This window comes from Pygoscelis adeliae, unplaced genomic scaffold (genome assembly GCF_000699105.1).
Source record: "Pygoscelis adeliae isolate BGI_AS28 unplaced genomic scaffold, ASM69910v1 Scaffold38, whole genome shotgun sequence".
NCBI lineage: Eukaryota > Metazoa > Chordata > Aves > Sphenisciformes > Spheniscidae > Pygoscelis > Pygoscelis adeliae.
In genome coordinates this window covers 16,059,493-16,084,056 of record NW_008825614.1, presented here as the reverse complement: position 1 = coordinate 16,084,056, position 24,564 = coordinate 16,059,493, and the positions used below count along the sequence as shown (strand labels likewise).

Sequence of the window (24,564 nt, the reverse complement as noted above, 5' to 3'; positions counted from 1 at the left end):
GCCTATTAGATTTTTGAGTCTTTTGTGCTTCATGAAAGTGCTTCAAAATCTTAATCTGCTTTCAATTTTATTTAAATAGATAGTAATTAGACTAGATGAACATCATTGTTTGCCATAAAGGTACACACTATTAATCTTTTTCACATCAACTAGAAAAAATGCCTACAGAAAAGTTAGTAGTTTAATTATGAAATGTCCATGCAGTTTGACATGAAAAATATAAATAATTGAATCTGATTGATATAGGGGCTTTATTTCAATTCTTTTTATAGAAGGAAAAAAAGGCATTTGTGAGTTCACCTAAACTATGTTTAGACTGTTAATTTCATTTCATGGTCCTGTACCTTGAACCATCCATGCTGCATGTATGATAGACTACTTTTGGGATCACTTTTGGATTAGAACTACCAGGTCTCTCCCCAGTGAAACTCCTGAATGATTAGCCGTTACAGTTGTACAGATGGTGCTCCAATAGGCAGTACTGAGAGAACTACACCATGTCTTGCTCCCTCAGACTTGCAAGAACCACATGTTCTATAAAAATGGAAATAGAACAAACAGGCTGCCAGGTAGACCGCATTACCCTGAGTATATTAAAAAAAAAAAACAAACAATCAATTCTTGAAGAATCACAAGAAAACCCAAAGATCCTGTGTCCAAAAAATGGCTACAGGGACTGAGGCTTTTGTGACAGTGCATCTTGATTTACTCAGACCTAGTGAATGAGAAGAAGCAGTTACAATTCCAAGAATTCCACTGGCCATTTATAAGTGCATCTTTCCACTCAGGCGTTGAAAGTGCTGCCCTGAACAATGCTGCTCAAAATTAATAAAATAAAATAACTTAAAGCTTATAATGAGTGAGCATAGTCCCATCACTCCTAACACTTAGATTTTCCATTCTTGTGAATTGCTCATTTTGCAAGTGTAATGTGTGGTGAGTAGGTGCAAAAGCCATATGGAGGTACAAAGGTAGGAATTGCTAGTCATGAGGCACTACTATGAACTATGACTATGAACCAGGTTAAGTAAATTAGCTAGGGGATCACAGATCTTATCTCAGAGATGATCAAAAACTACATTGAGACAGCAAATGTGTCTTGACTACTTCAATGGTTTAGTGAAAGACAGAATAAACCCCTTGAGTCAAAAGCTTAATAATTTTTTCCAGTACCTACACAAAACATTAAGTGAAAGACTGTATGTTTTACCATTGCTTGAGTTTGGGCAAATAAAAAAAGCATTACAAGAACCATTCAGTACTCCTACGCCATAATGCATCTCTTCCCAAAAGCTTTTTGAAGTTGCATGCTGTTTGGAAACTTTATCATCAATTCTCCAGTCTTCTCAGGACATGAACCCATTATCCAGACTGACAAAGTTGATTATAATCAAGATTCCCTGCACCCCACCAAGCAATCATTTATCTTGTTTAACATCATGTATATATAAGGACTTCGTTATTTCCCCGTGACATTTTGTCTTTAATTTCATTTTCTTTCTTTTATTTTTAGCTCTAATTTATAGGTTTGTTGGGTTTTTTAAATTTATTCCCTCCCCTTTTACTTTTTCATGTACAGAGTTATTTTCACCTTTGAGTATCAGCTGATAACACACGTAAGAATAAAGGAAGAAACAAAATCATAACAAGAGGCACAAAGGACCCATTCTTTAAAAAACACTAATTCCCAGGAAAAATAGGTAGAACTCTGTATTCAGAAAATACCCTGAACTGAAATTAGAGATTGAGACAGCATTCGGAAAAAGTATCATAAACATTTCCTTTGTTCTTACAAGGCATGTATTTATTGCCAGTGTTGGAGACAAGCTCCTGTGCTTCTGAACCCTTCTTTTGAAGGTGTACAATCACATTTCATATCCTTAAAGTAATGCACATTCACTGTGGTTACAGTAGTGACTCAAAAAATTAAATTAAAACAAGGAAAAAAACCCCAGCCTTCCAGTCACCATGTATTTGACAAAAAATTTCCAATGAAGCTAGATATGCTTGTGATGCTAAGTTCCATTATGAGACTAATTTCCTGTCAGATTTTTTTTTTAAGTTTTATAAAGCCTAAGTATAACGTCAGGCAAAAGCAACAAAAGCAATTCTGTTCATTCTGAACTCCTGCTCTAAGAATTTTTCCTTTGCAGTCAATCTGCTTCATGATCTATTGCAATAATCCATCTTCCCTTTCCAATTAACCTGGAGTTTCTTTTTGTAGACTTTAAGAAACACTAGCCACTTTCCTGCAACATCTAATAACTGGATAGGATGGCCAACCCTAAAAAAGGCTAGCCTGTTAAATCCTGCCGTTAGCAGCAGAATTACTGAAGTTTTACTTTTTTTTGTTTCCTTAAGAGTTAGGTTTCTAGTCCAAATAAAAGCAGAAATGCAGCACATTGAGTGTAACCTAACATGAGTCTATCTAGCTCAGACACCAATAGTTTTGATTTAACTGTACCATGCACTGTACAAAATGACTCCGTATTTATTCACACATCCTGAACTCTTGGGCTGCTATTAGCACCTACAGTAGAATTTTTACATACATCTATGATGCTGCAAATCACATCTCTGCCAAAAAAAACCCCAAAGCAATGGCAATGGCTTTATTACTCCAGGTGACATAGCCAAGAGTAAGATGATGACTAATTTTTCAACTTTCTCCATGTTTACTGGCTTCCTCCATGCTCCTGCTTACTTAGCCTAAACAGATACCTTGCAAATTGAAAGAAGGGTGTATTTTGCACACATTAAATTCTGAAGATTAATTTTTAAAATTCTATCTGGGAGAACCTCCATCAAATGAAACTCTGTGTGTCTACATTCACATAAAATATAAAATAAGTGGGCAGAGCTAGGTAAGAATAGGAATTGAGTCAGAGGAAAACTAGTTTGTTTATATTGTTTCCTGTTAAAATACATGGAGGGAACTGGGCCAGACACCTTGCTGTTTTGGCTTATTCTGGCTGAACAAGACTCCTGTAAATAACTTAGAAAACCTGAAGTTAACTTGAAACTTTTTTTTGGCTTTTTTCCAGGTCAAAACCAAATATTTCCACACAATTCTCATCTTTAACTTCTACAGATTAAAGGTTATTCAATTCACATTAGATTTGCAGGTTTCGTTAAACAGAAAAACTTGTGCTTTGCAGAAATTTAAGTACAATGTATGCACTTAGCCAAAAGAAAAGTCACCACGTGACGTCTTGCACACAGGTCAAGAATCATCCAGATCTTAGAAAGGATAGTTTAAAAAAAAAAGCGGGGGGGGAAAGATGCTGGTGTACCTCTGCTCCAAAAACCACAATTCAGTCTAACCACAAGAGAATGAAAAGTTCAAGGGGAAAAAAAAATCATCCAGTGCAAGTTGTCAAAAGGTAAGGAGAGAGCACTACTGAAGAAAAGTTCTGTCTCAGAGATGTATATAGGAACTGTAGCCAAGTCTCCTGATGCTTCTTGCCAAACTGCTTTATTTCCCTCAGCTCTAAACTGACACTTTCCAAAAAAATACCCTCAAATGAGAAAAAGCTTTGTATTAAATGAGTAGTATCTGTTCCATAAATACTGTGCTGAACCTAGAACTCCACGACAAACAAGCAGGTGAAGGGATTGATGACGTTGTCTTTGAAAGCCAGGTTCAGTCCTTTCTGTCTACAGATATCTTGAGCTTATCTATATGGTTATAATTCCCACACATTTTACATGCACATTCCAGCATGTATGTATGCTGGAAGAAGAAGTATTGTTATACATATAGCACTGGGCATCAGTTAAGATAATTATGTCCTTAATTTAAATGCTATGCTCTGTATGTGACTTCATTACCTTGTAGCTTTTCACTGAGGAAAAAAAAAAAAGTGATAAAAACATTTTTTATGTTTATTTTTTTGCCTCTACTACCCAGTGCCAACTAAAGATATTTGCTATTAGAAGTAAAGTTCATTTAATCTCTTTTTCTCCCTGTATTCCTTCTTCTTTTCCAGGAAAGAGTTCCAGTCCTCCATCAGATATACACAGTACTAACTGGAGCACAGAAAAGGAAAAGTTTATTCATACTTCGACTTGAATTTATATAAACAGGCCAAGACATAAAATGCTGACCTAATGTGTGTGGATTAGTACTGAAACACTGTGCCATAGCTTATGCCATTTTACACCAGGATATGATATAACAAAATAAGTTATGTTGTGAGGTTTGTTTTATTAGTCTTGAATAGTGTTGAATCCACCTAATTTGTGCTATTTCATTAATATTTCAAAGCTTACTACAGAAAGCCCTAACTAAACCATGTCTAGCAGTTGCAAAAAGTACAGTCAAGCCAGTCTCAGTAGGAGAGGCATTCTTTTAATATCTTTATATATGCCATCTAGAGCACAAACAGAGATGGCTAGGGCTCTGTCCATGTTTATAGAGTCCTTTCTGTGGTAAAAAGAGTATCATTCTTTTCCCAGAAAAGACAATTCACTGGATCAAAAAACAACTTAAGAAATAACCACCTTGAAGATGAAACTATAAGTTAATTCAACAATATATACAATAGTACTATTTAAAGCAACCAGATAAGTTACCTGAGCAACTTCAGATCTACTAGTAGGACTTCATTGTTAGTGAGGTTTAAAAAGATTAACTGAAAGTATGAAGATGAAAGAAAAACATGGTAAAAATGCAACTTGGATTTTTTGGGGTTTGCTTGTTTGTGGGGCTTGGGGGTTTTTTTGTTTGGTTGGTTTTGTTTTTTTACAAAAAGGAGACCCTATGCCAGATTGCTCTGATATTACTCTTCTATAGGTTTATATTTTGTAGAAAATCAACTGAACTTAAATGAATTTTAAAATATCTGACACTGTACTAGGAAAAAAAACGTTTATATGAATGGAACAAGGATAAAAACTGATATCCACTTCGACGTTCCTAACAGCTAGAAGGGCAGCAAAAGTTTGTTTTGAATATGGAATTACACGGGCAAAGTTATCTGTCTTCAGATAATTTTTACAGCAGCGAAAGTTAAGAATTTTAGTTCTTCTTAATCCTCAAAGAGGAGCAAGAAACCTCATTGAATTCAAGAATGAACTTGATACATTAAACAAAGCAATACCATTTGTCTAAGGCAATAGAGAACTGGAGAGACCTTGTCCCTTTCCAGTCAGGGTGACTGCTAACAAGCTTTCTCTGATGTTTCATTCAGATCATAAGCTGGTGACATGAAATATTATAGGATAAAGTACTTCAGTCTCGCATCCATGGTCTTTTAAATCACACTGAAGGAGGACTTATCAAATCCAGTTAGCAGTAAACATCTGTCAGTTACCACTATGACAGATGTTATAATTTTTTTAAAATGCTAATACTATGATCTTCTGTTCAGAGTCACCGTGCAACAATATTTCTTTGTTCAAAAGGTATGAACTGAAAGAAACCTCAACTAGAAAACCCACTGCTATCGTTATCTATGATAGAAATAACCAAATAAAATCCAGACTAATTATAAATGCTAAAAAACCCAACCCTTTAGAAACAACCACCTTCCACTGTCCAGCAGGGAATGTTCAGACACAAAAGCCTGGATCCAACAGTACAGTGGTGATCTTCCACCGAGTGGACTCAAAGTCCAAATGCGTCCATCAGCAGAAGAGATCTAGAACCAAGCACCCTTTCCCTTCTTTGATGGCCTGCACTATTCTTCATATGCTTCAGCAGCTGGAAAGGGTCCAACACTACCATCTTCCATTACACAGTCTCAATTTACACTCTTATTTCCCATCCACAAGAGCCAGGACTGCTGGGTGAGTGAGGGGAAAGCATGTGATCACACAATTAAAGATTATGTTAATGCATGCATCTCAGGCAACTGAATTAAGACTTCACTGGCAGCCTCTAAGTGCTTAATTTTACAGACAATGTTCAGTTAACATTTGTTTTTAAATAACAAGTTCCCAAACATTTTAGATCAACTGACAGAAGGAGCAGCTTACCATCTTCAGCATGAACCAGCACTCAAAGAGGAGTAGACAGTTCAGGTGGTATTAATCTCACCTGTCTTGTAGGCAGAGAAAAACAGCTGTCTACATTAAGATAAAATGAATCACATGCTAAAAATGCCTTATTTGCATCAGTGCTTCTAAAGGGAGTTTAAAAAAAATAGTACAATGTAAAACTCTACCTGTTAACTAGGCATTGTGTAAATCATATCTTGTTACTAGTTGCTTCTACCAAAAATATTCTCAGATCTTGTGCCTGCTCAAACCCTCTTGCCTTACATCATCTGCGTCCCAGTCCTATCTATTTCTATCTCACTTTCCTTATCAAACCGTCTTTTCTTATTTTGAGATAACGAACTTATAGGAAACTAATTGCATGCCTTGTCTATTTTGTTCCTACGGAGATTATCACATAAAAAAGCTCCTCTGCTTACCTAAAATCTCAATGACATCAGCAAGAGCTCTTCTTACAGAACTGGAGCCTTAGTGTGCAAAGTTAATATGATGCAGAAGCACTTTTATTTATTTTCTGGAAATACATCTTTTGTGGAAAAGACTAAAGTAGCATACAGAAGAGGAAAAAAAAAAAAAAAAAAAAAAGAGTTGAGGATATGGACAATATTCAAAACCTGATAAAAAGCAGAACAGACTCCTGAAGCCTATTCCAAGCCTATTCCAAGAAAAGAATATATCAAAATTCTATTATACTAACATCAACATTTTTATTCATTCATTTCAACCTCTCCAACAGAGGTAAAAAATAGATGACAAATACATAGCTATCTAACTTACATAGTGGGAACAAATGTCTTAAAACAGATTACAAACACCTGGTGATCACTGGGTGGGAGGAGATCACAGCCCTTTTCTTTGTTTTGGATTTAGGAGCTGTTTTAGAACTTGATAAGAACTGAACAGTTATCCAATTTTTGAATGTAGAACTATATGAAAAGAGTAGCAATCTAATTCTATTCTTGAACGCAAAGAAGCAGGACGTCAACTAGACCTTCATCGACCTGGGTAGAAGGACAGGACAAAATTTATCTAAGAAACAATACAAAATACAAATGCTCTTAACAGAGCAGTAACTGTGCCTTTAAAACAAACCCAATGGTTTTTCTAATTATGTTATATGCATGAATTTTAAAAAATTAGTTCATGTTAATTTAGATTTCAAAATCTCAACGATAAAATTGTATCAGTGAACTTATCTAGATTTTAAATATAACTGTAAAAGAAAAAAGTAACTACATCAAAACACTCATAATACTCAAAAATTCCACCTCAAACAATGGACGCATGCATTATTACTCTGATTTTTTAAACCATACAGAACTAAATATTAGGTGAAGACCCTACCTTAGGCCCTTCGGAGTTTCACAGTTTATTAGATCCACAATAAAGCACAGCACAAAAGAATCTTGTTGCTAAGTATTTTTCCATGTTGCTGCTGCCGCTTTTGCTTTATTGCCAAAAGTTTCTATCTTTTCGCTTGGTGGAAGAAACCAGAGTGACTCTTCCTCAGGAAGTGCCACCATCTAAAAGATCTGGTACCTTCCCAAGAACTTACTGCAAAAAACAAAGTTGGTGTTCTGTCAGTGTCTGCTCTCACCAAAATTAATTCTGGATATTCTCCATACCAAGCAATGTTCCTCAAATCCAGTGACGAAGCTACTATGAAACTAAATAAGTATTCTTCTCAGAATAAGATTCTTTATGAGCAGCCATACGCGTTCCATGCTACAGTTCCATTGTTCCACCATAACGTATCCAATTTAATAGTTCCTTCTAGACATAATCACTTTCCTGCAATTTACTGAAAGTTATCAGGATTGGAATTATGGGCAGGGAGCTGCCAGACTGCTTGTCAAATCTGGATTAAAGGGAAGCCATGGAAAAAGATGAACTAGTAGTTTGATATCTGTATGATGGCATAAGGGTAAGTTTTTTTCAATCCAGCACTGATATAAAAGTGCCATAGAACCACAGCCTCCATGTGTTCTTTTTAATTAAGGGACTATACTTGAATTTCAATATCTAGGACATAATGGTCAGTGTATTCTCCAGCACCAGCCTAAATTAGGAAGTTAAGGAAAGGGACAGCAAATTACAAAAATCACAATTTAATTAAATGCAGTATTGTACAATTGGGGCACTTAAGATACCACACTTCAACCGTGATGTTTTAAGTCAGGCTTACCCTCAAAAGATCAGCTTTTTCAAAGTTTTCTATTTTCTTGCAAATCCAATTTAAACCACAATTAAGTTTATTTTAAAAATCAATTACTCGTAAATATATTTTAAAACATTCTCAACATAAAGTTTAAATGAAGACAATCATATTAAAGATATCAGTATTTCCATTATAAAGTTAAATGTGTAGGTAAAGCAGATAATTTAATTCAAAATTATGTTAAAGCACATTAGTCTTTGAAGTGGCAGGCATTTTTAGGGAAAATTTTTTAAGAGTCTGATTTAAACCTGATTTTTTTTCTTATAAAATAATTATTTTCTTACATCAGCCTTTCTGATATTTTTCTATTTCTTCAAAATGAAAGAACATTTTTAATTAAGTCACAAGCACAATGTTTGTTAACATGGTAGAATGGTAATATAGTCTTAATTTGGGTCATTCCATATAATCAGAAACTTTCACTGGAAATAGTTAAACACAAAAATATTCTTCATTTCAATGATGCTATGAGTTGAGAAACTAAGGTCAGAGTATCTAAGTTCTCAGTATTTTACTGAGGAACAGCACATTGCAAATACTCTAGAACAGCATAAAGAGATTTACCCCGTAAAACACAATAAAACAAGTTGGAAGGAATATAAGATCCTCGTGGTTACAGAACTACAACTTCACTGGAATAACCAAGACATGGTGGGACAGCCTGACAGTTGGAGTGCTGCAAAGGATGAATACAAGAAGCTCTTCAGGAAAGACAAGGTGGGCGAGTGCCCTCTATATGCAGGAGCAGCTCAGAGGTATGAAGGAGCTCTTCTATTGGACAAACATGAGGCTTGTTGAGAGCTTGTGAAACAGGGTCAGAGTTTGTTACAGACAATCCAACACATGTGAGGAAATGGGCAAAGTATTCTTAAAGCAACTCTCAGCACGCTGTGTATCACAGACCCTGGTTCTTACAGGGCACTTTACCACCACCCCCCCAACATCTGCTGGAAGAGCATCACAATGGGATGCAAGCAGTCAAGATTTCTAGAGGGTGTCAGGGACACTGGATGTGCGACACATGGGGTTACACACAGCTGGGTCCGCTATTCACTAACAAGGAAGAATTGGTCAGGGATGTTGCAAAAAAAGAAAAAAAAATCAATGGCAGCCTCAGCTGTAGCAATCATGAAATAGTGCAGATCAAGATCCTAGGGGAGCGAGGAAAGCAAGTAGCAGAGTATAGACTGTGACTTTAGGAGAGCAGATTTCAGCTTATTCAGTGAACTGGTACATGGAATACCATGTGAGAAAGTTCTAAAAGACAAAGGAACTCAGGAAAGCTGACATGTTATTAATGACAGCATATTACAAGCACAAGAACAGTCCATCACAATACTCAGGAAAACGTGTAGAAATATCAGTAGACCAGCTTGGCTAAACAGTGGACTGATGACAGACCTTCAATGCAAAAAGGCTTTACACAGGATGGTGAAGAAGGGACAGGTTACAAAGAAATAATATAGAAGCATTTTCCTGGAATTTAGGGATGTTTTCAGGAAAGCCAAAGCTCAGCTGGAGTTGAGACTTGCAAGGAATGTTAAAGTAGCTTCACCTGCTGCTTTTGTATTAAAAGGCTGAACAAAGAAAATGAAGGACCTTTGCTGAAAGGCAGGAGATTTTGCAACAGTGGACACAGATAAACCTGAGGTACTCAATGCCTTCTTTGCCTCAGTCTTTACCAGGCCTCTGACTAGAGAAAGTTTTCAGAGGAGAACTGTCAGCAGTGGATAAGGATCAAGTCAGGGTTTACTTGACAGAACTGAGCCCATATAAGTCCATGGAATCAAATGGGCTGTATCCAAGAGAATCATAGAATCATTAAGGTTGGAAGAGACCTCTAAGGTCATCGAGTCCAACCGTCAACCCAACACCACCATGCCCACTAAACCATGTCCCTAAGCACCTCATCTACACGTCTTTTAAATACTCCCAGGGATGGTGACCCAACCACTTCCCTGGGCAGCCTGTTCCAATGTTTAACCACTCTTCCAGTAAAGAAGTTTTTCCTCATGTCCAATCTAAACCTCCCCTGGCACAACTTGAGGCCATTTCCTCTCGTCCTATCGCTAGTTACTTGGGAGAAGAGACCAACACCCACCTCGCTACAACCTACTTTCAGGTAGTTGTAGAGAGCGATGAGGTCTCCCCTCAGCCTCCTTTTCTCCAGACTAAACAGACCCAGTTCCCTCAGCCGCTCCTCATAAGGCTTGTTCTCCAGACCCTTCACCAGCCTCGTTGCCCTTCTCTGGACACGCTCTAACACCTCAATGTCCTTCTTGTAGTGAGGGGCCCAAAACTGAACACAGTATTCGAGGTGCGGCCTCACCAGTGCCGAGTACAGGGGCACGATCACTTCCCTACTCCTGCTGGCCACGCTATTTCTGATACAGGCCAGGATGCCATTGGCCTTCTTGGCTACCTGGGCATGCTGCCAGCTCATGTTCAGCCAGCTGTCAACCAACACCCCCAGGTCCTTTTCCAACAGGCAGCTTTCCAGCCACTCTTCCCCAAGAGTACTAATAGAACTGGCTGATGTCCTTGTAAGGCCACTCTATACCATCTTTGAAAAGTCATGGTGATCAGGGAAGGTCCTTGAGAAACAGAGAAAAGCAAATGTTTGCAAAAAAGACCGAAAGGACAGTTTGGGGAAGCACACATTCATCAGCCTCACTTTGTTCCCTGGGAAAATAAGGTTAAAAGTCCTCTGAGGAAACATTTCTGGGCATGTGAAGGATTAGGTGGTGGCTGGTAACAGTAAGCATGGATTTATCAAGTGTAAATTATGCCTGACCAGTCTGTTTGCCTCCTATAATAAAATGACTGTCTTTGCAGATCAGGGGAGAATGGTGGATGCCATTTACCTTGATTGTAGCAAGGCTTTCAACACTGTGAGAAAATACTCTCAACATACAAGTTTGGGTGTTACAGTCTGGATGGCTGGACAACTAGATGAGTTAAAAATTGGTTGGATGATCAGGCTCAGAAGGTAGTAAACATGTTGTACTGTATCTGGAGGCCAGTAACAAATGGACAACCATAGGGGCCTATCCTGGAACCTGTTTTTTTTCCTTTAAATATCTTTGGCAGTGACTTGGTGATAAAAATACATGCTCATCAAGTTTGCAGATGACACCAAATTGGATGGAACGGTCAATATGCTTGAGAGCAGAGCTGCCATGCAGCGATACCTAAACAGAGGGGAGGAATGGGCTGACAGGAACCATATGAAATTCAACAGGACATGCAGAGCCTTGGAAAGGGATAACCCCTTGCAATAATACAGGCTGGGGAGCAGCTCTATGTAAAAGAACCTGGGAGTCTTGGTGCATGTTCAGCAAGCTAACCATGAGCCAGGAGTGTGTCTTGGCAGCAAAGAAGGCCAACAGTATCCTTGGCTGCATCAACAGTAGCATAGCCAGTAGTCTGAGGAATGTGATTATCCCTCTCTAATCAGCACTCGTTGGACCAATTTTAGAATACTGCGTCCAGTTTTGGGCCCCCCAGTCCAGGAAAGACACTGATAAACTGGAGCAAGTTCAGCAGAGGGCTGCCAAGATGGTCAGGGAGACGTGCCCTGTGAGAAGCAGTTAAGGGAACAACTTGTTCAGTCTGGAGAAGAGAAGGCTTCAGGGGGATCTACTAACAGCTTTCCAATACCTACAAGAAGGTAACCAAGAAGATGGAGCCAGGCTCCTCATGTTGGGAGTTAGTGGAAGGAAAAGAGACAACAGGCATAAATTGAAACAATAGATGTCCCAACTTGATATAAGGAAAAAAAACACTTTTCACCATGAGGACATTCAAGCCGTGGAACAGGTTGCCAAGAGGGAGATTGAAAACCTCCAAGGAAGGAGACTGCACAAAGCCCTGATTAACCTAGGCTGACCCCTTAATTGACCCTGCTTTGAGCAGGATGTTGGACCAAAAATTTCCTGATGTTCCTTCCTGAATTATTCTATGATCCTAAGTTTAAGGAGTCCTATAGACAATGTTTTGCGCACACTTCAACAACTTTCCAGCAACTTTAGAACACAAAACTCCAGGGCTGCATGAACGCTATCCAATTAACTTAAACATGCAGCACAAGACCAGATAAAGTCTCATATGCTTTCTCTCCCAAAATACTACTGCATCTCCAGATGCAATCACAGCTTCACAAAGACAACACATAAGAAATAGCATTTTCCCTGTCAAGAGAAAGCTCAATGCACTAATCCACATGCATGATCAAGTCAAGCTGTATAACTTCTACAATTGACTGTAGAAGACTGCTCACGGACCTGAAATGAAGACCCACTCCAAAGCATCACACTCGCTCAAATGTGTCGAATGAAACAATACAGCTACTGTAAATAGCTACTAATGTGGGCTGTGCAATAGTGTCACCTAGTGGTCAGTGCTTACAGCGAAGTCAGGGCCCAATTCAAGAAGAAAATTTACTGCCCATCTACCAACTTTGCTACTCTACAAAATCAGTGGGGACTTTTAAAGTATATATATGCATACATACACACACACATCTATATGAACCAACAAGCGCAGTAACCAATACGACAAATGCCTTTCCATCATTCAGTTTTAAGTCACACACATCTTTTATGAACTTGAAAAAAGTCATTCCAGAAACAGAGTAAGTTCTTTCCAGATGCAAGAAGCATTATTGTCTGGCCTAAAAGAGAAGGATTTCCAGAATGATGGATTAGTACTGTACTTTTTCATTTACACCAACAGAAAAGAGTTTCCAGATCCTCAGGTATATAATAATCATCCACTTCACTGACAAATACCACATTGATATGTTTCTTGTCAAGAAACAGGCACAAAAAGTAGAACATCCAAGCTCTCTATTCACCGCATAAACATTGTCCAAGTCTTGTAGGTCCAGAATCTGTAACTAGTTTTAGGGTTACAAGTTTTACAGCATCCCCAAACTTTAAGGAATGTTCATGCTACCAATTCTTGGAATATTAGTGATTTTTTCTAATCTTAGACATCTGGAAAATGAGGAGAGGCAAACGAACTATTTCAAAATTCCAGAGATTTGTAAGAATGGTCGTTCCGCTCAGTGAATACACCTTGAAACTACCAAAGTTCATTATATCTTTCAATTTCTCCTGCTATCAGGTCTGCTTACACTTTGTGCCATATTTGAATCAAATCGTCATAACTTTATTAAATTTCCACTCTGTTTGACAGCTTTCCCTTCCCGCATCTCATCTACTGTTCACTTTCTTAGCCAAAAGACTTGGGGATGAGAAATATTTTTGCTATTCTCCATAGGTTAGCAGATACTTGGTTGCACCATACCTCCTACTATGTTCAAAATATTCTTAAGCACATCCCATCACTGTCCAACATCTTCAATTCAGTTTCTAGGTTTCCAAAGCAAAGGAACTTGACTCAGGCAGACGAAGAAAGCCTCTTTTCAACATGTGTTCCACAATGACCTGGCATTTGTTTGGCTACTTTGTATTTTATGCAAGTTTCATAAGCTCTCCACTGTAACAAGATGAAACTGAAATAACAGACTTCTAATTATTAAGTAAAGAACCAAAATACTGCATTTTTCTTGTGGCATAGCAAATACTGAGACCTGGTTTTTGCAGCTTAGCTAATCTCTACATCAGAGATACAGCAATATCACAAATAGGTTGTCCAGTTGCTCTTAGATTTCTCAACAGGCTTCTAAAGACTAAGCAACTGAAACTTTTGCTGCATTGTTGTTTTTTTTCCCCTCTGCTCTTTAGATTGCAGTCGTAACAGGACTAGAGAAATTTCTTCTGTAAAACTGCATCTTCTGGAATTCATAACTGTCACATCGCAGACAGGGTATACAGACAGTCCTTGCTCATACGGCTTACCAAACACTTAAGAAAAATATCTTTTTGTTCACCAATGTTATGACCCTTACAGTTTCTAAGCTGTATACTAGTCCTATAATATTTGAGAACTTCAGCATACTAATGAAGATTCTTTCAAAGACTGTCAACTGATTGGTATATTTCTATAAGCACTGAGTTACTATATAGATACATATATAAAAACAATAGTAGTATATTACATCATGAGGTTATAAAGCCCATATAGAGTACAAGAGATACTAGAAACACCGCAGTAGAGCTAGCTTCCATTCTTGGTCAGTGATACAAGCATCGACACCTACATGTATACATGCAACCTACTTGTATACATGCAACCTAATGAACATGCCAGAATCTGATGTTAACGAGATTTCTACCCCAGAATAAACGGGACAGCAGGTACAGCAGAGAAAGCAACAGACTAAAAAGCTGAATGCTGAAAAGAATTTCCAAGCTCTAGAGAATTCTCCCAGTTAGAAACTGATAATTCCCAGCAACTATCCCCCTCTGATTTTTCTCACATGCCTTAAACAGAAGGGTAATTAACAAGATGTAGCATTTTATGAAGTTACACTTTGCTGAACTGTATATACCTGAAAAAGCGGTCTTCCCACCCTAAAAAGTAAGTTCATGGACATAAATGTTTTTCTATTTCTCATTTTTATCAATGTACAGTGCCAGATATGATTTAAATAAAGAAAAAAGCATACATTAGATGTTGAGTCAAAAGTTTCCTTTAATCACCAGCACAGACAGCATGTTGAAATGAAGGAACAAAGCAGCAGAATTAAAAAGTAAAACAAAAACTGCTAAACAACTTCAGAAATACTTCCCACTTCCAGCTTCAGTGCAATCTGGACGGTAACTTAAATAACGTTTATGATTTGCTTATAAAATTTTGTTTTCAACTGAATTAGACTCAATTCAAACTAAAAAAAAAAAGATTCTTTAGTATCAAGGACAGAACTATTATAGCTGATCTGCTAAAGTTTTGTATAGAAAAATTACCGATTATAAATGAAAAAAATCACTAACTTCTATAATGCTTAAGAAAACTGCTCTTCTCTCTGTACTAGTGCCAGCACTTACCAGTTCAAATTCCTGTGTTACACTTAGACTTCTCTCTAATTAATCTCACATTTATAAGCCTGCCTAAAAGGCTAACTTCAGGTCTTCAAAAACATTCAAAATCAGTGACTTCACCAGAGCCTCCCTAAGAAATAATTCTTAGGCTTCACTTATGTAGTTAAAAAGAAGAGAAAAGAACAGCTAAATAACCAATGTCATCATTTGTCAGCAGCAATAAAGACTCCTTTATATAAGGGTATATACAATGAAATGACAAAAAGGAAGTCATTAACAAGCAAGAAGTAAAGCACATATCAGTTTATGTACTTACTACACCCACAAGACTGAAATCTTTGAAAGTTCATTTACAACTAGGGAACTAACCAAATAGCCATACATACATTGATTTGATAAAAATTTAATACAAAGAATAACCTCAAAAATCTATAAGCTTACCCCCATTGTTTTTCAAATATTTATATTTTCTAATAAGGTTTAAGTTGTAAACATTTACCCTGAATTATTTGACAAGGAAACGATTAGGTTTTCTTTCATTCCCCCTCCTTAAGACACATGCACAAGAAAAAAAAGGTGCTCAAGAAGACAAAAATATAACAGAAATTCTATTACCTTGGATTTAAGATTTCACCAACAATTTCTTGCAGCTTGTCAATAAAATTAACAAAGTTTGAAAGCCCCTTTACATGGACTCTTAAAGGATCAAATAACAAAGATGCACAGCCTCTTCCTCCAAGTTCTACGGTTCGGATAAAAGATGTTGCCATCTATTAGGAGAAATATTCAGAAATATGAAACTGTAGACATACGTGAAATGTATGCATTTTGAAGTGAGCCTCTCCTACAGATTTGCAAACAGTGTATAACAGCTGGTTGATAGCAGAAATAATTTAACTGGAATCAACAGAATACTTCTTAATGGCAAGCTTTGTACATCTCACCATAGATATTTGCAAGATCAATACTTAAATAGTGCAGCAGTATAAAAAAAAACCACAAGCCAAAGCGAAAATGACCCAGCTAAGTTGATATTTACATTGGCCTTTTGACAGCTTAGAAAAAACTTCATTAACATAGGGTATGGAATTTTTTTGTTGTTGCTGCTGTTTAAATGCTCGTGCTGACCTCACAAGAACTACTCTTATATTCAGAGGGCTGTCTATGACCCAAGAACAATTTTAACAAAAGCATGTGAAAGTTGACTTCAGTAGTATATTTATTTTCAGAGGTGCAAATAAAAATAATGTATACTCAAAGCTTCTGAAAAATTATGACAGTTAAGGCTTCTATCATCACAAGTACCCAATTCTGAAAGTTTCCATATATTTTTATATGCTATAAAGACCCCGAAAACAAGAGATGTCCCAAAAGCAGTACGCCTTAGAGGACAACCCCTCAAATTTTTAGGCAACAGTCAGAATCAAAAGCTTAGCAGGTCTCCAGAAAGGTGAAAGTAAAGATAACAATCCAATACGCTTGACACAGATACAGTAATATTAATTCTACATATAAATTTTAATTTCAGGCTATGCAGCTAAATCATAAAGCTCTTAGGACTGGAAAGACTACAACTGGAATTACTCTAGCAAAGAAAGCAAACCTGCCAGTATTCCTGCCTTTGTGCTAAAGATTTCCTGTGGATCAAGTACAGTTCATAGGACCTTGCCTTCCCAATGGAAAATATTCCAGCTTTGCAAGATTTCTACAAGACACAGATGCCAGAAAAGAAGACTTCTTTACACGGTAGAGAAGTTTCCCCTCTGGCAACTGTGAGGCAGAGGTAATAAATCCAGTCCAAACACATACTTTTTTTTTTTTTTTAATACAGTGTTAACAGAGCATTAGGAGCTAAAATAATTAATCCTGGAACCGAGATTTCACAAATTTTCCATATTTATTCAACCATAAAAATCTGAGAATGCAGCTGCTTCAGTGACTGTTACATACCCATACTGTTTTTCCTTGGTCTGCTGTTGTCTGCACTGAGGCCACTGTGCACGCAAAATTTTATTATTTTGAATATGAGGGACTACAGTGGTTCTTTGGAGAAAGAATTCTTACTCATCTTATTCCAACTATTTTTGAGATGGTTCTGTGCTGACTATAACTACTGTAAATATAAATGCACCTCACATACCAAACTGGATTCTTTAGCAACAAGCCTCTAAGCACTGCACATTGATGCCGTAGCTTTTTTAATTCCTATACAAGAGCATTGAGGAAAGAGAATACCACTGTCTCAAGGGGTTTTTTCCAGCTCTGTGACTTTGAAAATATTTAGGAATGTCCCATATCAATCACATCTTGAAGAGTATTTCAAGACTGATCAAGCTGCAAATGACTGGAAAGCATTACCCTCCCCAAATTCTGAGTCAAAACTGAAAAAATGTAATATTGCCCTTTCAAATTTTGGCCCCTGTTCTAGCGTACATGTCAAAAGCAGGGGTTTGTCACCAAAAAGCAATTTGTACACAGAAATACTTTAGGTTCCAGATGTCTCAAGTTTAGCAAATGCACAGAAAAATGCTGTTTTACTATTTAACCAAAATACTTACTTACAGCACTTTAAAACTGAAACGCATTGTAATGCATTGTTAGTGGCTTGGTTTTGTTAATGTTAATACTACTTTGTGATATTTATTTAACCAAACCTCATTGCTTTTAGAGGTATTTGGTAAGCAGCAACATCTAGTCTAATGCCTTCTTTTCTTCCTTTGTCTTTTTTCTTTGATGTGCATACTCGTGACCTCACTTCACACTATTTACCAAGATTTCAAAATTTTAAAAGCAATAATAAAAAGCATACCTTATATTAATGTTTAAGATGGCAAGCTTTTTCAGGATTTCAGTCACTGTTTGGGATGAACAGTCTCGATGCCCGTTCTTACGGTATCACATTTTAAAGCTCTAGTTGTACACATGCACACAATTATTTTTCTGTGCATCTTTAGATCTCATGACCAAGCAAGCACCCATTCCTTCACATGGAGCCTCTGTTGTGTCTTTTTAACCTAGAAACCATGTTTACGGTGGTATTTGATTTGGCTTGCAAATGTCAGTCTTGCATATGAGATTAAAGCAATATTTTATGTTTATAGATCTATTTCATTGCCTCTGATCTACAGCAAGTTTCATTTGACACACATACCAGGAAAATGGACATTTTTCTCTTCTGTGAGGCATGTTTTAGGTTAGTGAAGGCTTCTCTACCAAGTCCTCTGTCAGGAACATTTAGAATATGAGCCAATGCCAGATCGTCCTTAGAATTCACCAACAGGCTTAAATATGAACAAACACACTTCTTTGCCAGGACTGTCACCTGTATAAAAAAGCATCACACAAATTGGTCATCCCGCTGCTAAATTATGTTGGTTTTTTTTAAAGCTAATTAGATATGCACTGATATGATTTTTGGAACAGTAAGAATTTCACCTTGCATAATTTCAAAATGCTACTTTATGGGGATTCTGGAAGTATCAAGCAAGCATGATTAATATGTTAAAATGACGTATACCATACTTGAATATTCACAAAATATTTGAGGGTTGGATCTCTAGCTATTAAAATTGGCTATCAATTTCTACTTCGAAACCTCTTCACAGATATTCCTTTTCTATCCCAAGGCAAAATACTAGCACTATTAAACCACATAAGGATTTGTCATTAACTTCAAATAGGCTAAAATTTTAAACAACTCGCCAGCTCTGCACCAGATTCAGTAATTTTTCCCTTGGCTCCCGGGGGATTTCAATCACAGAAACGCCACTGATTGAGTTTGGACGTAAATTGTGACCCAGCTCCACCCACATAACCAAAATGTAACATTGTAATTGCTTATATTGCAGCACTATTCTGGACCCTGTAAGAGCAACAGTCCCAGAACTGAAGAATTTACAGTTTTGTCACAAGCAAAGAAAACAAAGACCAAAAAAAGGCCATTAACAAAAAGAAAGATAATGAGAAAACCTATATTTGCTATGGAATTTCTTCTTATTCAACAGGATGTACAACAAAAATGGAGGCAGTAAAAAAACCAAACATGTATGTGTGACAGTCTGAAAAGATAGATTTAAGAGAAGGAAAAAAGAGCAAGGAATATTTTTACTACACAAGTCAAAGCAGCAAGAAAGCCATTATGTCAGTGGTAGAAGTACTATCTAGGGGAGAGTCTTAGTCCAGAAAATATTTTGTTGTTCAGAAATATTTTCAGTTGTACCCAAATATTGAACTGAAATTGCCACTCGTCATGAGAAAAGTAAATTTGGAGATGACTAAAGCTCCAGCATGTCAAGCATTGTTATACAGTATTGTGATATTCTGGGTTTGGGGGTTGAAAGGGTAAAAGGAAAGAATCCAGTATTCCCAAAAGTCCTCCAGTCCTCTACTGGGACAGACAAACCTTGTCTGTCTTGTAGTACAAGCTAATGAAATGAAATTGAAGAAGTTTTCTTCACCTACCACTTCACTTTGCAGCATTGGGCAAATCATTTAACTCTTAGTCAAGACAATGTTTGAGTGATGGTGTACTTGTAGAAAAAATTATTCCCTGGTGTTTCAGGGCAGATTAAGTCTACATCAAGCGCCTGTCATAAAAGGACTGTCTTCCAGAACATAAATTTCTGCACTTAGCCCCATACACACATACCTACAATATACTCAAGTGATACAGAGTTTGAATACATATGTTCTGTTTTTTTAAACCAGCAACATTTTAATACCAATAACTGGAAAAGGAAACCATGTTATATTTCATCTTTTCAACATATACAGAACATTGCAAAAGAGACAGAAATAATTTTTACCTTCACATTCTCCTGGCCCTGTCTGTTGACTGGTGTAGAAGGAGTAGAAAGAACAGAACCATTATTTTCTTGTACATTCATTATGCCAGAAATAAATTCCAACAGTTGAACCTTTAATAAAAAGATTAAACTTAAATATGAAGATGAATAGAAAGCAAAACTAGTATTAAAACCTGGTGAAACTATGTTACGTCTCTGCCAGTTTGCTAGGGTTTTGAGGCTAATGCAGCCCTTACAACCTATTTTTGGTTTTAGTCTTTAAAAGTACAACCGTTTTAGTAGAGAAATGAGGTGTAAGATTCAAATTAACTTAGAAAAGATATCTCAAGCAGTTACGTAATACACTTGCACTAAAAGCATCTGCTTATGTTTTGGAGAACATTTAATATGTTATACCATGTTTAGGAAGAGCTCATTAACCCACCCAAGTTCTCTATCTTCCCCATGAGAACAGGAAGAAAAAAAAAATTAAAAAATTGCAGTTTCCATGCCCTTCCTGAACTTCAGTTGTCCTTATAACCTCTTTTGTGCCTCATAACCACATGAGTGTTTGAGTGTAGGTTCTCTGAACCTTTAGGGAAGTAGGCAAGCTTGTTACAAGCATACTTGTCATAGAATCATACAATAATTTAGGTTAAAAGGGATCTACAGAGATCATCTAGTACAAACCCATGCTTGAAGCAGGACAAGTTTGACCAGGTTTCTCAGTGACTTGCTGAGCCTAGTTTTTAATATCTCCAAAGATGAGATTCCACATCCTCTCCGGGCAACGTGTTCCAATATTTGACCACTTTTTCATGGAGAAAGCTTTTTTTCCTTACTAGGGCTGGAAGGTGAACATTTTTAATCATGCTGTAACTAGTAGTTCATCGTATGTTCATAAAATATCTCAGTTCAATTAACATTCAGTTACTGATATAGCTTCCCTCATATTAAAATGACCATCTAATTAAACACACACATTAAATTCAGAAGATGAAATAAACAGTAATTTAAGTCTGCAATGCTGAGAGTGGGCAGTAAAAGCAGACTATTGACTCCTTTCTAATTTTCATTAGAAGCTAGAAGTATGTGCATCTAAATGCAACATTCATTAATTTTTTCAGTATCAATATCCAGTCTTTTGACCTTTCCGTGCTCTAGAGAGCACAGAATAAACTAAAATCATGTGAAATGCTTGTGTTTCAAATGTATCTGAATTGCTACTTACATATATTTTAATCCAATGACATAGAGATTAATCAAATTCATTTTTCATAGACTTTCACAGTCTAAGAGTGGAATACACACTAGAACTTCTCTAGCCTAGAGCATGGCCTCACACGCAGTGTCATAAAAACATCAGAGCTGCAATAAACTGCAACAGAGCTGCTTGACTGAGTGGCTGAAGTGGAACCTCTTCTGGTTTCTGGAAAAATCTAACATGGAACTACATGTATTATAGGGAAGTGTTTGCTTTTAAAAGCGTGGTATTTTTAAAATGATAACCATTAAAAATATTTTGATTGCATATCAACATACAACCAAAACTCCATGACACGTGTTAATCACTAAGCTTTGTTCCAGTCTTATCAAATCTCTACAGTTCATTTTTCAGTTCCCCTGCCGGCAGAGTGATATACTCATAGAAGAGCTGTGGGACCCACCCATCCAGCAGGACAACAGAAAGAAGTAATTTTTGAGTGAATTTAAGATCTCTTTAAAAGATTTAGTAATTTAAACTCATCTGCTTCCCCAATAGAAGAGCAAAGTAACTTGTGAGTAATTTAGAGCTCCTGTGTATATTTAGAATTGTCATAAATCCATAACTGGAATCAAAAGATATGTCAAAACAATATCACAAACAAAATACTTACAGGGGCTATGCTTTCATCTTCAGATACAAGTCCAAGACCATAGCACATCTGACATATGTCTATTAGATCTAACATATTGCTTCTTGCTAAGAAGGCATGATAGGCTTTTTTTAGGTCAGCATAATTTTCAGGTTCTTTCATGTTTTCATATGATAATCCCAGTTTGTCATGTAACAAATATTTCCAAGCTTCCAACACATCACTAAGTGATACTGTGAAATCTCCATGGTGCTAATAGAACAGAAAAAAGCAAAAACATTATGTTTTGTGTTCAGCATAGCTTTAAAAATTACTTTAAAACAAGCTGCATATATATATTAAAAAAACTATTATAAACTAAATATTTAAGTTTATAATAAAAAAAGTCTTACTTATAGTTGAAGTTCTTCCAGTGCTGTGTCTTTACAGTTGAGTTTTGTTATATGCAGTACTTCATAGAATCATAGAATAGTTTGGGTTTGAAGGGACCTCTAAAGGTCATCTAGTCCAACCCCCCTGCCGTGGTCAGGGACATCTTCGACTCGATCAGGTTGCTCAGAGCCCCGTCCAACCTGACCTTGAATGTTTCCAGGGATGGGGCATCCACCACCTCTCTGGGCAACCTGTGCCAGTGCTTCACCACCCTCAGCATAAAAAATTTCTTCCTTATATCTAGTCTAAATCTACCCTCTTTTAGTTTAAAACCATTACCCCTTGTCCTGTCGCAACAGGCCCTACTATTTGTTCCTGATCTTTAAACATACCTGGTATTTTATTGAACTTTACTCATAAGAAAAGACATATTGACTTTCACAGGACTACTGCTTACATAAAGTTATTTATCTGCAGAAATAGTTTTCAGTATGGCAGGCATTTACATCCCAAAGGCAGTAAATAGAGCTCTATTATGTTATTTCAAGCAGTAATCTGGGAAAACATGTGCCGTGTCCAAAAAAAAAAAAAGTTTTTTTCCTGTATTAGTACAGTTATTCTGTAATACTTTAGCATAACATTGATAGTGTTGCTACACAGATCTGACAAATACATTAAAGCAATGCACACCTATCTGTTACTGGTACCATAACTAACATTAACTATACAGTATAGACTACAATATTATACCCAGCTTCTGGCCCACTCTCCCTGTCAAAATTATTAGATTACATTCCATGTGCTCCTCTGCCTTCTCCCCAACCTCCAAAAAGGAAAAAAGAATTACAGCTTAACAGAAAATTAGCAAAATTAATAGAGATTAACAGAGAGTTAATTTAAAAAAGCAGATAAAGTGGGTAAATGACAAAAAATACATGGGTAGCAAAATAACTAACAGCATTTTATTCGCAACTGAAGAACCTTTTCTTATTCTAAGCAAAAAAGAAAATTCAAATTTGTCACAAAGTAACTTAAGAAACTTGTATCACAGTTAGAAGTCCCTGTCTTCTTTCCAACTCTTGAGATGAGTGCCCTGTTGACCTTTGGTGGACACAAGCAGAAAACATATCAACAGGAATGACTAATATCATGTTTAAATTACATATTAGTTTAACATATTTTTTTCAAAGGATTTACATCAACATGGAGACCCCTGCTATTACTACATTTATATGTAGGGGTGTATTAAGTAATCATGCCTAAGCACTTCTTAGAAGAGTGAACGCTTAATTGTAAAGCAATAAGCTTGTAGTTTTGTTGTAGTTCTAAACTGAAAGAAGGGAATAAACTTTTCGTAAGTTATCTCTACATGGGGAACAGAAGAGCCTGAGAATGAGAAAGACCGTACATAGTCCATAATGCCACACGTAATCTCATTTATGAAGCAGAAGTAACTAAAGAACCAAAGTTGTTAGCAAACCTGGCATGGTTGGAGGTTACAAGTATGGCAGCAGGGCACAAATGGCAAACAAAAAGGTGAAAGTGTCACAGCAGATAGGAACAGATAGTGGAGCTGGAATTCACAGAAATTTAAAAACAAGCTGAGTGTCCTGGTTTCAGCTGGGATAGAGTTAATTTTCTTCCTAGTAGCTGGTACAGTGCTGTGTTTTGGATTTAGGATGAGAACAATGTTGATAACACACCGATGTTTTAGTTGTTGCTAGGTAATGCTTACACTAGCCAAGGCCTTTTCAGCTTCCCATGCTCTACCGACTGAGAAGGCTGGAGGTGCACGAGAAGCTGGGAGGGGGCACAGCCAGGACAGCTGACCCCAACTGGCCACAGGGATATTCCATACCATGTGACGTCACGCTCAGTACATAAACTGGGGGGAGTTGGCCGGGGGGCCGCTGCTCCGGGACTGGCTGGGCATCGTTTGGTGGGTGGTGAGCAATTGCATTGTGCATCACTTGCTTTGTATATTCTTTTATTATTATTATTATTTTATTTCAATTATTAAACTGTTTTTATCTCAACCCACGAGTTTTTCTCACTTTTACTCTTCCAATTCTCCCCCCCTCCCGGGGGGGGGGAGGGAGGGGAGTGAGCAGCTGTATGGTGCTCAGTTGCCAGCTGAGGTTAAACCACAACACCAAGTAAGGGACAAAGCCCTGTTATTTGAGTCACAAACTGAGCAGTGTGTTACCAAAGGAAGTAGGATGCAAGCCAGCTACTATCCAATTGTATCAGTAAGAAGCTAGAGGAGAGAGCAGTTATTGCTGCACTCTAAGAAAGAAATATTTAGGTACAATACATAATCCTATTTGTTTAATCCCTGACATTGTCTTTTTTACTTTCAGTAAAGTACTATTTTTTAAACCAAGTGA

At 37.1% G+C, this 24,564-nt stretch overlaps 1 protein-coding gene across 1 annotated transcript in view; it reads right to left on the bottom strand.

Annotated features, from left to right (window-relative positions):
• The window catches only part of PARPBP (PARP1 binding protein), a 54,407-nt gene that overhangs the window by 22,529 nt on the left and 7,314 nt on the right, over nucleotides 1–24,564 (bottom strand). The window contains 4 exon segments of the mRNA XM_009332950.1: nucleotides 15,781–15,935; nucleotides 18,317–18,487; nucleotides 19,971–20,081; nucleotides 21,827–22,057. Of these exon segments, the coding sequence (XP_009331225.1) occupies nucleotides 15,781–15,935; nucleotides 18,317–18,487; nucleotides 19,971–20,081; nucleotides 21,827–22,057 (668 nt within the window).